This window comes from Polypterus senegalus, chromosome 1, assembly GCF_016835505.1.
Source record: "Polypterus senegalus isolate Bchr_013 chromosome 1, ASM1683550v1, whole genome shotgun sequence".
Taxonomy (NCBI): domain Eukaryota; kingdom Metazoa; phylum Chordata; class Cladistia; order Polypteriformes; family Polypteridae; genus Polypterus; species Polypterus senegalus.
The window spans coordinates 49902929-49919586 of NC_053154.1; the positions used below are offsets into that span (position 1 = coordinate 49902929).

General features: G+C 41.4%; 1 protein-coding gene across 3 annotated transcripts in view; it reads right to left on the minus strand.

Annotated features, from left to right (window-relative positions):
* shank2b (SH3 and multiple ankyrin repeat domains 2b) overlaps nucleotides 1-16658 on the minus strand; it is a 1055424-nt gene that overhangs the window by 720520 nt on the left and 318246 nt on the right. For all 3 annotated transcript variants that reach the window (XM_039749058.1, XM_039749068.1, XM_039749076.1), the window contains exon 8: nucleotides 11801-11952. In XM_039749058.1, the coding sequence (XP_039604992.1) occupies nucleotides 11801-11952 (152 nt within the window). The remainder of the gene's footprint in view (nucleotides 1-11800; nucleotides 11953-16658) is intronic.

Genomic DNA, 16658 nt, shown 5'->3' on the forward strand with positions numbered 1-16658 from the left:
TCATAAACATCAAAGTGTCCACAACTGAAATCGTCACCTGTGAATCTAAGATGTTTAAGAGGCAATGGCGGTTGTCGAAAGGTGTAAAATATTTGGCCATTTCGGTACACTTGAAAGCGACAACCGAACAATTCAGCGGCAGCCATCAACTCACATGCAGAACCATAGGTGAAGGGCTTAAGCATTTCACTCTTCTAGTGCTCCTGTGTAGTATAATTATCTCCTGTACTGTCATCGTTCCACACCTTGAACCTGTCCCAGTCATTCAATACATAAGACAGAATGTTCCTCCGGATATCAAGAGTGAGCCTGATATGGCCGTGCAATATGTAACAAAGAGAATGGAAAAGGTAGGTGGTATCTCCGGGCATGGAAACCACTCGGTAAGTGACAGTTCTTTGATCGAAAGAATTTCTTGAAGATGGGCCCATAAGTAACAAAGACTGTTGAAAAATTTAATATGGCGGCCGACAGTGGCATCATACTACCGAAATAAGTACGTACATTGGTTTCAGTTAGTGGAGGGAAGCCGCCTACCAAATTTCGAGAAGATGGGGCCATAAATAAGAAAGTTCAACATGGCGGCGTTGTTGACCGTTATGACCATTACGCGTAGAATTTCGAAATGAAACCTGCTTAACTTTTGTAAGTAAGCTGTAAGGAATGAGCCTTGCAAATTTCAGCCTTCTACCTATACGGGAAGTTGGAGAATTAGTGATGTTGGAAAATTCAATATGGCGGCTGACAGTGGCGTCATACCACCGAAATAAGCACGTACATTGGTTTCGGTTAGCGCAGGGAAGCCGCCTACCAAATTTCGTGAAGATAGGGCCATGAATAAGAAAGTTCAATATGGCGGACGTTGTCGACCGTTATGACCGTTACACGTAGAATTTTGAAATGAAACCTGCTTAACTTTTTTAAGTAAGCTGTAAGGAATGGGCCTGCCAAATTTCAGCCTTCTACCTACACAGGAAGTTGGAGAATTAGTGACGTGTGGAAAATTCAATATGGCGGCCGACAATGGCGTCATACCACGAAATAAAATGCATTACATCGGTTTTGGCTAGCGCCGGAAGCCACCTACCAAATTTCGTGAAGATGGGGTCAGCCTTCTACCTACACGGGAAGTTTGAAAATTGGTGACGTTGAAAAATTCAATATGGCGGCCAACAATAGCGTCATACCACCGAAATAAGTACGTACATCGGTTTTGGTTAGCGCAGGGAAGCTGCCTACCAAATTTCGTGAAGATGGGGCCATAAATAAGAAAATTCAACATGGCGGACGTTATCGACCATTATCGACCGGTATGACCGTTACGTGTAGAATTTCTAAATGAAACCTGCTTAACTTTTGTAAGTAAGCTGTAAGGAATGAGCCTGCCAAATTTCAGCCTTCTACCTACACGGGAAGTTGGAGAATTAGTGATGAGTCAGTGAGTGAGTCAGTGAGTGAGTGAGTGAAGGCTTTGCCTTTTATTAGTATAGATATATAACTGTAGAAATAGAATATGGCTTAAGGTACAAAGTAGATATGTCCACTTGGTTGGTGCAGCAGTAACAAATGCTGTCTCATAATCAAGAGGCTTTGGGTTTGACTCCCGGGTCCTCCATCATTTACCATTTTGAATAGTGATCAGCTATTTTTATTACTATTATATAATAAAAACATACATTTGATTTGAATCTGTAACAACCGGTGTAAATTTATCCATCCATCCATTATCCAACCCGCTATATCCTAACACAGGGTCACGGTGTAAATTTATGGTATTTGCAAAAAGTTTTTGTTTTTAATTCAGCGTTAATCTCTCAGTCACATTCACGCTCCCCGCGATCTGACACTGTTAGTTTTCAAATAAAAACATGCTATAACAGAGGTGAACTCAGATAAAGATGAGGGTTCTACATCGGAGAAATAGAACAGAAGCCCTCCTCGCAAGAAACATCCACTCACACATAGATGCAGCAACAGGCCGGGCGTCATCCTGCCAGTGAATACGACACACGCATGTCCTTCAATGAAACAGCAGGGTTTATAAAGCTCACCAATGTGAGAGACAAGACTAGGTTTTTAACTGTTTATACAGTGTATAACTGTATAATGCAAAGTTGAGAGTCTGATGGACTAACTTACTTACTCACGCACTCATCAACAAAAACACAATTTCGAAAAACCTGAAATTTGGCAGGATAATGTTTGGGACAGGCACATTTTTCCTTAATTTGCCACTATGCTCCACAATTTAAAATTACAAATCAAACAATTAGTTTCAGACACAGACTTTAAATCACATACATTTCAGTCAGCCACACCACGTTGAAATGACAACATTATGTTTGGCATCAAAGGTGTTTGTGATAACTCAGATGTGTTTCTATGCTTCATTACTGCAGGCATAAGATACCTAGGCTTGCTTTTACCGTTTAGAGTCTATAGATGCCATTGTTGACCACAAGGACAACAGATGTGCCAATGATTGTCAAACAAGCTGTTATGAGGTTGAAAAACAAAGATAAAACAATTTGAAACATTGGTAAAGCCTCAGGATTACTTAAATTAACTGTCTGGAATATCATTAAGAAGAAAGAAAGCAATGGCGAGCTTAGTAATCACAAAGGGACTGATAGGCCAAGGAAGACCTCCACTGCTGATGACAGAAGAATCCTTACAATGGTAAAGAAAAAGCCCCAAACGCTTGTCTGACAGATCAGAAACCATCTTTAGTATCCAGATGTACTATCTGGCTGTGCTGTCTGGCTTGCACTTGGTGGTTTGCGGAGCAGCACAAATGTAACAATTAGGTGGAGATTAACACTGCCTTTTTCAATGCATTCCTCTCTGATGAATACTGGGTATTGTTGAAAAAGAAGTGCCAGACCTTTGTGCAAAAACCATCATAGACTCTCAGGGACTTTACCTTTGAATTCACGGCATTGTGCCTTAAGTGGCATTCTGACACATGGGAAGAGAGGGCATTATGCATTTTTGTATTTTACTTTTGTTTATAATCTGTGTCCTTGAGTGTTTAGAAAGGTGCCTACAAACAAATAAAATGTATTATTATTATTATGACAAATCCTTGATGCATGATGCAAATGTTGGCAGAAGGGGTTACTAAGTCTTCCATCTTGCCATGGGCTAGTCCTGCAGTGATCGTGCCAACTACCAAGTTTGCATTGATTATAGGGAGTTGAACAAGAAGACCCATCATGTAGTCTACCACATGTCACTCGTTCATGACATTTAAGAGTCCTTGTGTTGGGAATCAGTGTTTAGCGCTCTGGATCTCAAGTCTGGGGGTTGCCAGGTCAGAATGGGGAAGGAAAGCTTCGGGAAGAGTGCTGTCTCTACCCAGGAAGGGTGTCCTGGGTGATGCTCTTTGAATTAAAAAGCACAAAGTAATAATTACAATGGCTGATGAAACAGGTCCTCCTGGGGCTCATCAGGAAGATGTGCTCTGTTTACATAGATGACATTAATTGTGTTTTCCCCATCTGACCAACAACATCTGAAGAACCTAAACACCAACAGTGGGGGGTGGTCCACATTAAGACTACAGCATACCACCCTAATCCAATCACAATGAGCGTGTGAACTGGATCCTGAAGACCATGATTGCATCCTTCATCAGAGACCACTATCAGGAGTGGACTAAGTGGCTGCCTGAACTCCAGTTTGCAATGAACCTGGCGGTGCATGAGGTTACAGGTGAGACCCCTGCATTGTTAGCTTTAATCACGGCCTTCTAGAAAAGGTACTTGGTCAAAATCCACCCAAATCAGGCACACCAATTCATTACTAGCTCTAGACCATCCACCTCATTATGCAACAGGTGAAGCCTAGGATAATGGCAGCCCATTCCAGACAATCACAGTCATACAACCTGAGACACAAGTTCTCACAGTTCTCAGCTGGTGAAAAAGTGTGGATTATCTCCTCTCCAAAGCCTCTGAAAAATTTACTGTTAAACTGGCTTGTAATGGTTCAGCCTTGCACTGTAGTACAGACAAAAATGTTTGGTGACCTATTCAGTACAGTGGGGATTGCCAAGTACTGAGAAAGTGGACACTGTTATCTTTGCCAGATGTAAGCCTTAATTCAGCTGTCAGCGTAGGGGTGGGGAATGTAGAGGTGCTACTTGAAATGGCCTACATCTCCCAGAGGCCCTGATGGTATAATGCTATTGGGAAGATTGTAGGAGGCAGGGGTTACTGGAAAGGAAATTAATCGTGCGGGCTCTTCAACAGAAATCAAAAAGACAATGAGGGATCACAATCATCTGTCAGTTTTGTTTCTGCTCATCACACATGATATTGGATTACAATCTATCACAACCTTGATTTACACTTTCATCTAGATCTATTTGCCATCATGTGTCTGCTCGTCTGGGTGGATTCATCTTGGTTGGCTTCATCTTCGTCTGGGGAGAGCTCCCAATAACCTCCAAACCTCACACTTCAATGGGAACCTGGTAGGACAAAACTTTGCATTTCTTTCAGTGGACTGTTCGCAGAGATTTCATTTCACACATTCTTCGTCATCTGCGACTGCTATACTGAACTTTGTAGTTAATGTCAATTGTTTGTGTTGTGTACATAAATAATTATCACCGTTGGGAGACTAGGGATGGCGGCACGGTGGCGCTGCTGCCTCGCAGTTAGGAGACCTGGGTTCGCTTCCCGGGTCCTCCCTGCGTGGAGTTTGCATGTTCTTCCCGTGCCTGCGTGGGTTTCCTCCCACAATCCAAAGACATGCAGGTTAGGTGGATTGGCGATTCTAAATTGGCCCTAGTGTGGGTGTGTTTGTGTGTGTCCTGCGGTGGGTTGGCACCCTGCCCAGGATTGGTTCCTGCCTGTTGGTGTTGGCTGGGATTGGCTCCAGCAGACCCCCGTGACCCTGTATTTGGATTCAGCGGGTTAGAAAATGGATGGATGGATGGAGACTAGGGAGGGCTTTGTGTACACTTTGTAATATTTTTTGTTATTTTTCATTAAATAATATATTCATTACTATTTATCATTTTATTGTGCTGCTCATCAGTGTCTCTGTGTGCGAGTGCCAGTTCAAGGCTGAGTGTGTTCCTAGAGTCCCCGCAATAAAATAAGTAAATCACTGTGTGAATCTTAGTGTCCCTGCAATGCTACAAGGTTGCCAAACACGCAACCCATTTCGAAAACATGACCCTCACAAGGGGCACACAGTGTCGCTATTCAAGCCATGCTTTCCTTCTTCCAGGAACTTCCATAATTACTGCAGCATCAATCAGCACATGTCATCTGTGCTTCACCTGCAGCTTTGTCCTTACATCGTGTGTCGCTTTTATGCATGTGCAAACCAGTGAAAGCTATATGCTACTTGCTCCAAAAGTGTGAAAAACATTAAAAAATGTAATTTCTCCTAATGCAACATATGATTTTACCTAACTAAAATCATGAATCATAGACCCCTGAGTGGGTGGGGGATGTCAGGGGCTGATTTTCACTCCATTCTACATTTAAAATGGATGAATCTCACAAGAATGTTTTTTGTTTTCTTTTTCCCGTACTAATATTTATGCAATCTCAGGAAACAGATCAATAATCATAACACTCTTGGTCTGAAATATCAACATATTCAGTAAGTTTTAAAGATTTTGTTTTTACATTTGGACTTATCACCCATGAAGGTCATTTTAAACCGACATAGTACTTTTTTAAACTTATAGAAAATGCTCAACTGTAAAGCACAATTTCATTTGACAAATTAATATATAAAGCACTATGATTATGAAGAGAAAACTCACACTTGAAAAATACTATATTAAGCCTTTAACAATATTAAAGAAAACTGAACTGTTATTATATCCTAACAAATTATGTAATACACTACTCTCTCATTGGGATATTGCAGCTTTATTATTAATACTAGACATTAAGCCTGTTACAATAACGGGCGGTAGAACAGTAGTGCATAAACATTAGTAGGAACAGTCTATATTAAATGACAAGGGACCTTGACCTCATTCCGTTTGTTGTCTTAATTTTTTTTTGTCAAAAATATTTTTGCAAGAAGCCTAAAGTAAAATAATAATAAAAATAAAATAGAAACGTATATGACAATACAGTAAGTATAATTAATATTGCCTTAGTGTAAAACTTCTTGATAATGCAACATATAACTGACCGTGGCTGAATACTGGTTCTTTTAACGTTTTTCTGACGCTCATTTTCTTTTTCTTCAATCAATCTATTTGCTCGTATTTTTCTTTGTCTTTCAGCCTTTCTTTTGTTGAGGTTTACATGTTGAGCTGACCATTCTTCTAGATGTTGCTTATATAGGATTTGATTGTCCTTTTTTTTGGGTGGTATGTTGTTAGTAGATACGTCCATAATATTTTCTCTTACAGTAATATTGGCTTGTATGTGGCTGTAATATGCGTCACTGTATTGTGTGCCTTTAATTTTCTCTCACAGTAATACTGGTTTGTATTTCCGTAAAATGCCTGTAATTTTCTCTGACAGTAATACTGGCTTTGATGTCCATAATATGACTTTAATTTTCTGTCACAACAGTGGGCAATCAGCAGAGTCTCACAAGCAACTGATGTAATGTGTGGCATGCGGCTGATAATCATGCCTGTGGCATCTCCCCAGCAAGTACTGTGCAGTTCCACAGCAAGTATTTTAATCTGTGGTGGCATGTAGCTGATTATTGTATGTGTGGCGTCACCCCAGCAACGGATTTTATTTGCGCGGTCGCGACTACCCAATCAGCACTCTCCCCAGCAATGATGTCCCTTATTTGCTTATTATGTGCGGCCGCTAGGCCATTCACTGTGTGCCTAGCTTCCAGTGTGTGTGCTTTATTTGCTTATCATGCGCAGCCGCGGCTAGGCCGTTCACTGTGTGCCCAGCTTCCAGTGTGTGTGTGTGTGTATTCTGGTGTCGTGCGCATGGGCAGGTAAAAGTCCAAAAGTTGACTTTATTTCTACACAACAGTGCACAAAGCACCCTCCTCTCCACTATACTCATCCAAATCACATAATACACAATAATAAACAATCCTCCACTCCCAGACGCGTTGCCACCCTTCCACCCAGCTCAGCTCACCATCTGGGAGCTCCCACAATCCTTTTATAGTCCCTGACCAGGAAGTGTTCCAGTCCCCAGTCCATGTGATCGTCTATCACTTCCGGGTCAGATCAAAAGTCCTTTTTTTCACGCCGGAAGTACGTAATTTCTGCCGTCGCTCTGCCTATGACGCACTTTCAGGTTATAGGGCACATATGACATTTGCTCCTCCCTGCAGCTACCTCTTGCAGCCCCTGGGGTATCTAGCAGGGCTGTGGATGAAAACTCCATTGTCCATAATTCCCTGCTGGTCTTCGGGGCATCTCCATACTGCAGGGAGGGCTCCATCTGGCGCCCTGGGGGTATTGACCAGGATGACAAGCCGGCCATAGACCACAGTGTCAAACAAATGCTGGATAAACTCAATATAACTTAAAAAAGACTTATATCATATGTTAAAAATACCCAGGCAAACAACATCAAACAAATCCAGACTGGGCAGGTGAGAGGCAACGGCGAAGAGAGCCATTCTACAATTATTATTTAATTCATTCACTTAATTATGTTTAAATGTTATTAGTTGCAAGATCTGGTTTGAGAAACATCTCATCAGCTAAATGTAACCAAGACAGAATATACTTCTCTGAGAGAAGCTTAAAGCCTAGAACAAAAAATAACAAACAATTCTTCAATAGTTGAAATTTCAAGAGACAGAGCTTTGAAATGAAAAAATGCCATCACACCATAGTTTGTTAAAGTCAAGTATTACCTTCTGACAGAAGACAGATTTCAAAACATCTAATTAGATGGAACACAGGATAGGTTTGACAGTATTTCACTCCAATTATGGTAATGAAATTGAAGAAGTAGGGATATGGAGCAATTTCTGAACCACTAATTCACTCTATTATGATAGTGGGAAACATGAAAAGAAGTTTTCAGGGTTTCCTGTTTTGCATATTTTTTGTATCTTGCTTTGGGGTTCTCTGTATAAACTTTACATTTTATTGTTTTCTTTTTACCTCAATTAATCTATTGGCTATATTTATTCTTGGCAAACACCACTGGTTATGAGTTTGATTTGGGCTATTTTATCTGTCTAACAGCACTACTGTTGATTCCTGTTGGCAGGACCATCCCAGAGTGGGTATGTCAACAGAGCCTGTGGCATTGTCAATCACGATGGGTTAGAAAGTCATCAAAAGGAATACATCCTCATCCAACTACATGGATTCCAAAACTCTTCAAACTTTTACAAATATCTACTTTGTTTTGACTCTCTGGTTTTTGAATTGTAAGAAGTCCATCTTGACTTGATTTTGTCTTGTGATTCTTAGCTTTAGTTACAACATAGTTGATCTACTGGGTTCTGATCCTAGTTTCATTTTTTTCCTCCACTATTCCTTCTTCCAGTCACTCTCTGAAACCATCTTACCGCTGGGTCTAACAGAAATAGATTAACTCTAATTAATGTTAATGCGTATAGTCATCAGAATAAGGAATTTATGCAAATGTTTTTCTTTAGCTCCTAAATTGTAATGGCTGAACATTTTAACTGTACTGAGCCCTGCTTTAGGTCACGCTGACCTTCAACCAGAACCACACTGTCTAAAAGTCAAGAACTGCCTCAAGAATTTACCTTTTAAAATAATAAACTTTCAGACTAATCTTTTCTTCCTTTTATTGTTATTCATAAATCAGCTTTTTATTAATAAACATTTGTTACCTTATATCAGATGTAGCATATCCAACACCAATGGTCTTTCAAACCATGTTCCACATGTCTGGTGTTCAGTATAGTAAACTATATTAGTTCAATTTGATGTTGATGATTCAATTTATTATTGTTAGCAGAAGAAGATTTTTGTTTAATTGAGTGCCAAATAAATTCATATTTTTATTGAAACTGAAGCATCTCCTGAGACAATTCTATGGGAGACACTATAAAGTATATGTAGGGGGACAAATAAGATTGTACCATATGTCTGCCACAAAAAGAAATTGTGAAGTTGAAAGGCAATAGAACTAATCACATCAACAAAAATCACTCACCAATGATCTCCATACAAATTCATAATATACCACCTAAACCAACAATTAACTTTACTGACAACAATTTAGAAAGTAAAATATTTAATATATATTCCTAAATATTTTACTCACATTAAAACAATAAAAATGATGAATTAGGGAAAAAAGTCAACAACACAAAGAAACCCTAATTCTGGTCATCATTTATAAATGACAATAAATTAATCTATATAACTCAAATTAAGCTACTGCTAAATCCTTACCAAGTAAGAAAAGATTAAGCAGTGAGAAATATCAGATTTTCAATTACAATTCCAGTTTACTTTACCTTTCCATTCACCATGGCTCGTCATTTTGGGTCCTTAGACATATTATATTTTAAATTCAATTCAATTTACTTTTGTGTACTTCTATTCAATGAGTGTAGTGTTTGTCCATAGGCCAAATTCAATTACCACTTTTACAAGCTGCTAATTATATAATGCAAATACATAAAACACAGAGTTCTTTAAAACATACTGTAAAACAAAGCAGTTACAAAGTGATGAACAAATAGAACCTAACAATATCTGCCGATTAACATTATTACTAAGCTCTATAAAGGCCACAGAATAACATTTGCTTTAGGAATCAGAATGATTCCATTCATAGATTAACATAAGAATTATATTAATAGGTTATTTTGTAGAACAACTGCTTATATTAGGAACTCCTCAAGTTCACAGGAAAAAGCTTATTGTATGCATTATACTTGTCATCCGCAAGACTCTAGTTATTGAGATTCCCTTTTCTGAAGTAAGGCTTTGTCTTTCAAACTGAGTTCAGTCATTAGCATAGTAAAGAGTCAAATTCAGATGAATCTGAGTGTGTATCCACCTCCAACAGATTTGATATTAGAGAGTAAAATAAAGAAGTACACCTAGTTTTAAGCAAAAGTGTTTCTTTTGTTCATAGAATCAGTATTCACACCCAAGTTAAGGTCAAATCCAGATAATATAAACCTGAGTTTGCTTAACATCTTAGATGTCAGGCTGTATTTACAAAGTTAAATAAATGAATGCATTAATGCCATTTTAGCCACTTCTTGGTTTAACAAAGATAAACAAATTAAATTTAAAAGAGCAGGAAAACAGATTGTAGAGGTGTAGGTGGATCTTGGCTCAGCCCATTAATGCAAATAATTCTTGATCTTGCTATCAATTCTGGAATGTAGCAGAGTCAAGACAAGCTTGAAGGAGGACAGGCTGACTTTCTGCTTAAAAACAGTCATAATCCGCAACTCTCTATTTGCCATTATGCTTGAAAAAGTCTGCAGAGACATCATCTTATTGTGATAGGTTCTGCTGTGTCAGATACAATTCAGACTAGCCAAAAATCAATTGCCTGTTGTACAGCTCCAGAAGGTCCTTAGTTTTGTGTTTATCCAGAAATTAAGACTGGCTGCAGTCAGGACTGAGAGGGGTGCTCAATCTCAAATAGAATAGACCATTTTTCAGAAGGCTGTTGTTTTGAATGAAATGGTACAGTAATTATGCTGCTCTCTCACTAAATAACTATAGTACAGCCATATAAAAGCAGACTCCCAGACATCACTTCCCAGTAATGGCACAGACTTAATCTGTATAAGCAGGTAAACCAAAACCATCAATAGTCATTTCATTATTAGAATGATTATTCATGAAGTAACTTTTAGTAAATGTCACAGTGTATGTGTCTCTTTAATTACGCTTAAAGTGCATGCAGGGTTCCATGATGAAAGTCACTAAGGGAGATGGTGACACCCACATTTTAAATCAGTTTCTTGTTAATATGTCCTTTTTAGCCTATTTTCCAGTTTTGTTTGCTATGCAGATTTTACAGTAATTCAATGGTAGATACATTTATTCAGGTAAACTCTAATGAAACATGCACTCTTGTTTATATACAATTTAATTTAATTTGTAATTTCTGATTAGGAAAGGTAACACAAGAGTCCGCAGGCTAGATGGAAGTAAATCAAAATTACAAGAAAATGAAAAATAATAATTCTGAAATCTTTTACTTATCTATGACAATGTAAAATCAAACTAGTTTCAAAGACAGATTAGGATAGAATAGATAATATTAAAAATGCTGTCTTGAAAAAAGTAATGCTATGTTTCACTTATCCTAATGTTCTATATCATCATAAAATTTTGAAGTCAAAAAAGGGCAAAAGAAGAATGTTTTCACCCTGTTCTGCAACAATGTGCATATCCTTTAATGGACAGACATTCCATTTAGAAAAAGATCTTTGGTTGCAAACTAAGGAGGCATCGTGCAACGTTACAGAGCCGAATTCTTTAATGAATATGAATTTATATTTGTATATTTGTCTGTGCTTTATGTTTGAAGTTAGGCTTGTGATGACTGTTTAAATATAATGAAGAAAGCGTAAAGATTAACAGAAGTACGAATAGACATTTGCCCTCTCTGCTGGAGTATAACAAGTTGTGCGGATTTTGCAATAATTATTTCAGTAACAGTTCTATCAGTAACTCTGCCCAATTATTATGCGGCAAGTGTATATATAAGCAGTTAAAACATCACATATAAAATATTGGATCTCTTCACCACATTTTCTTAATTGGAAAATCTAACAATGTCATTTTTGTGACAGACTGAAAATATAGTTGCACTATCAGCAGTAGTAGCATTTGTAAATGATGAATTGTCATTTTTAACTATTTCCATACCGTTAAGGCAACTTGATTTTTGGATCGGGCTGCTTTATGTAATGCTGTCATTCCATCTTTTGCTCTGAAGTCCAAATGAGCACCACCATTTTTCAAAGCTTTAATGACTTCCACAGTGTTGTCAAGGTGAGCTGCAAATGTAAGAGGGGTTTCTAAAAAAAAAAAAAAATTAGACAAAAATTAACATTGGCCAAGTAATTAAAAAGAGATTCATTATTGTACTTTTTTCATTTCTGTATATGATTTATGTTAATCAATTTGTGTAAACTGTAACTTTGTCAATTTGCTATAACAATGACAATAAAACATGCAAGCTATTATAATCCAAAGTGGTGTAAGGCTACAATGGAAATGTTTTGATTCTCTCTATATATTTTTTTTATTCACAGTTTTCTGTTTTGACTATCACAGTGAAGATAAAACAATAAACAATGTCAATTCCTTTAAAAACTTCAGACACACCATAGCTCATTCTTCTCATCAAGCTTACAGCTTTCAACTTGGCCATAACATTGGATGTCCATAGCCTGAGACCATTGCTTATAGTATGTGGTCATTAACAAAGGGTGAAGCACTCCCTTTGCTCTGAAGGGCAAACTGTGCTGGAAGGGAAGGCTAGAAGACATTGCATTGGAGTTTCATGAGGTTGGCATTAGTGCAAACTTTGCTGAGAAATGGCAAGTGTACAAGCTGAGAGAAACCATATACAAAAGGCCACATATTCATCTTGCCAAAAATGCAATTGACTGACAATCAGTTGCTCAACAGACATAATTTTGCTAGCAACCGAGGACACTGTGTGTGTAAGAACATTGAAAATAAACTGGAGTACACCCACAACGAGAAGTTGCAACCAAGACGAAGGAGACAAGCTCCTAAAATGAAAGAAAGTGCACCGAATATCCTTCCAAGCATCTGCAGTACACTTGCCAGGAAAGGAGCAAAGCCTCGTTTACACCAGAACCATAACTACACCTACTGAGAACTAGTATTTGTAATTAACAGAATGGACAAAGCCAGCAAATGTTTTATGGTATGAGTTTCACAGTAACTGAAAGGTAATAACCTTGTGAAGAAAAATTCTAGTTATTATGCGTGTCTCACCCTAAATCCAATAATAAAGTGCAGAACAGCATTTCACACACCACATATATGCATACATACACACACATAGACAGATTTCTGTTCATGGAGGTAAGCCAGAACCGGCACTAGCTTTAAGCAAAGGAATGCCACGGTGTGAATATGGGAAGATTATTAACTAGCTAAACAACTTTTCAATCTTGAAAACATCAATTGAATGATCAGAATTTATAAGTTATGTGCCTTTTATTTTAGGGGATATATATATAGTGGCATCCGGCTGGGGCTGGAGCCCGGCCTGGGACGCCCAGGAGGACCGGAGGAGGGCTTGTGCCTCCTCCAGACCGCGAGGGGGTGTCCGCCCTGGTTATGTTGGAGGACACGGGTAAAGGGCTTGGAAGCCCAGCCCTGTAGGGACATGTGGCCACCGCCAGGCAGCACCCCGGTGCCTGTAGAAGTCTGGAGCCCAGCACTTCCGCCACACCAGGAAGTGCTGGGGGGAAGACAGGGGACACCCGGAGGGCTGTGTCTTCGGAGGAATGCCGGAAAGCAGCTGGAGCCCATCCGAGTTCCTATTTAAGGGGCCACCTCCCTCCAGTCGAGAGCGAAAGTCGGGTGGAAGAGAGACGGAGCTGGAGAGAGGACTGGAGGTGGCCAGCAGAAAGGCTATTTGACTGTGGGCCCTGGACATTGGGGGAACGGTGCTGGAGGCACTGGGAAGTGCACTGACTTTATTTGTAAATAGTACTGTAAATAAAACGTGTGTTGGGTGAAATTAAGATGTCCATCTGTCTGTGTCCCGGTTCGAGTCCACAGTCGCGTAGCCGGCAGGATGCTCCGCCTGTTCCAAGAAAGAAATTTTGTTGTGGACGGCCCAGTGCAGCAGGGGACCCCACCCACGTGCCGTGGGTGCTGCGTGCACACAGCCCCGCGGGGTAAAGGAACCCCAGGGGAGGGCCGTTTTCCCCTGCCGCGGGGGGCGGCGTGCATGGAAGGAGTGCAGCGGGTTCCGATGAGCGCGCCGTTGCTGGAGGCGCCCGGGACGGCATGGCGCCTAGAGAGGCCACGCCGAGGATGTTTCCTCGGCTGGACGAGTCCGGGGAGGTGAGTTCCCTGCCTATCAGCAGCCGGCCTTTGGAGGCCGGGCGTGTGTTTTCTTTTACAGGCAGGGACTTCCCGGATCCGCATCAGTGGCGAGCACATGCCGGTCTGCGGGGCTCCGGCAGCACGGCGGCAACCGCGAGGGCTGCGGAGGAGGAGACACCGCCACGTCGCCGCCGCAGAAGGGGAGGCAAGACGGCCGCGGACCAGAAGTCCCTCCCCCTGATAGGCACGCAGTTGGATGGTGTGTCTTGTGTGCCCGCCAATGACTTTAGAGAGGCGGGACCAAGGAATGTCCATCACGTGCAGGGGGAAGACCCGATTGGGCCAGAGGATGAGGCTGACAGACAGGTAGGCTCCGCGTCAGTTACTTTCCTGTCTTTGCCGGCTGCTCTGTCGGAGCTGGAGGTGTGCGTTCAGCCCACGGAGCAGCGTCTATTACAGGTGCTACGTGCCCTCCGGGCAGAGATGCAGGGACTGGAGAGGAAGGCAGTCGTGTCCATAGAAGATTAGCTATCCAACGGCGCGGCGCTGGATTCTCCAGCCGGAGCAGCACGGCGGGGAAGGTAGGTTTTATCGTCCCCGTACAGCATGAGGGAGGGCCTGCTGAACATGGCTGTGATTCTCAGGATCAGCTTCAAGTAAGCAGCCCTCCGACAGTAGGTGCGGTGCAACAGGCCGTGCGTGCGGCGAGGGGGGAGTCCATGAGGACGCTGCCTGGACAAGGGCTGCTGAGTGCCCCGGGTCCTAGCGCTCTCCGTCCCGAGTCGGCCGCGGTCTTGCGCCGCACTGTAGGGACGCAGACGGGAAAGAGGCTCTTTCTTTGTAATACGGAGTCTCAAACCGAGCACAACCTGTGCGAGGCACAGGAGGGCACCAAGGGCTGGTGCTCAGGCCGCGTCTCCGCCTCTATTCCTGTTTGGAGAACAGGACCGGACCCCGGCTGTCCTGGAGTAGGACCCACTTCGGGGGTGTGCTGCCCTCGCGGGACATGTTGCTCTTCCCGAGTGGTCTTCACTGGCTGTGGGGCACTGTCAGGGATGCCAGGGGCCACGACCCGGCCGGGACGCCATGAGGGACCAGATGTGGGTCTGCGCCCACCCTGGATCACGTGGGGGCCGCCTTCCTGGTTGCTTTGGGAGTCACGGGTTGAGGGCATGGAAGCCCCACCCTGTAGGGGCCCGTGGTCACCGCCAGGAGGCGCCCCAATGCCTTGGGGACCTGTTACCTCAGCACTTCCGCCACACCTGGAAGTACTGGGGGAAGATTTAGGAAGACACCCGGAGAGCTGCCGGGAGAACAACCGGCACTCTCGCCACACGTAGGTGTGGCCAATGGGGGTGTGTGTCAGGAACACCTGGAGATCATCTGGGGTTGTTATAAAAGGGGTCGCCTCCCTTCATTCAGGGCTAGAGTCAGGTGGAAGGAGGACAAGGCAAGAGAGGAGAGTGGAGGCGGCCCGAAAAAGTGGCATTTGTGGCCAGGACTGTGTTGGGGTTTGTGCACTGACTTTATTTAGTGTCTGAGTGACACATTATTGTAAATATTGTAAATAATAAAATGTGTGGTGGTGACAAACAACATGTCCGCCTGTCTGTGTCCGGGTCAAGTCCACTATATATATCCATCCATCCATCCATCCATTTTCCAACCCGCTGAATCCGAACACAGGGTCACAGGGGTCTGCTGGAGCCAATCCCAGCCAACATAGGGCACAAGGCAGGAACCAATCCCGGGCAGGGTGCCAACCCACCGCAGCACTATATATATATATATATATATATATATATATATATATATATATATATATTATATGCGTGTGTGCATATATGCATATATCTATCTTCTGTTTTAAATAAATTGTATTAATCTGTTTATTGCAAAAAGCATTTCTGGGTTATTTGTGAAACTAGATTTATAGCCACATTCAAACAATAACAGGGAAAGTAAAATTGTTAATGTAGACTTTCACCAATGTATAAACTTTGCTCATAAATTGTGCAGGTAGGTAAAATTGATAATTAACTAAGAGATCACACATCTCTTCCTACACCTGCACTGTCCCTTTACTCTCTTTGCATTCATTTGAACTAAAAAGGGGTGTCAAACCCTGTCTTCTGAGGACTAATTAGCTACCCCATTTAGTTTAACCAGTTTCTTAATCTGTAGTACAGAGTTGTTAAATGAACATATTTTATTTGCCCCAACTCACTGACTGCAACCTCAGAAATTTATTATAGTGCAGTTCTCACTCTTGAAATGAAAAAGTGTTATTGCTGCTATGGCTTTTTTCTGCTCAGTTTCTATATTCTTCAGTTACCATATAATTAACTGGCTATCGAAGAACTTAAAATTGTTTGATTTTTCTTGTGTTGCAAGCAATGGACAAATTAGTTGTAAATAACTAGATAGTCAACTTAGAAATAAAGTTAAGGGACTGGTGTTCTGATCCTCTCCAGTCCTCAAAATATGTTGGTTTTTTTCTGGAAAGAAAAACATACATTGGTAATAGTTTCTGACACAGTGGGATGAGAGCAGGAATATAACACCAAATGTCTAAGCAAAGTTAGCAAGAAAGAAAACCTGCAAGCTAAGTGGCTCTCCAAAAACCAGACTGGCCAGCTCTGAATCACATGTATCAGTGTTTCTTTGCAGGAATATTTACTGCCAAAAA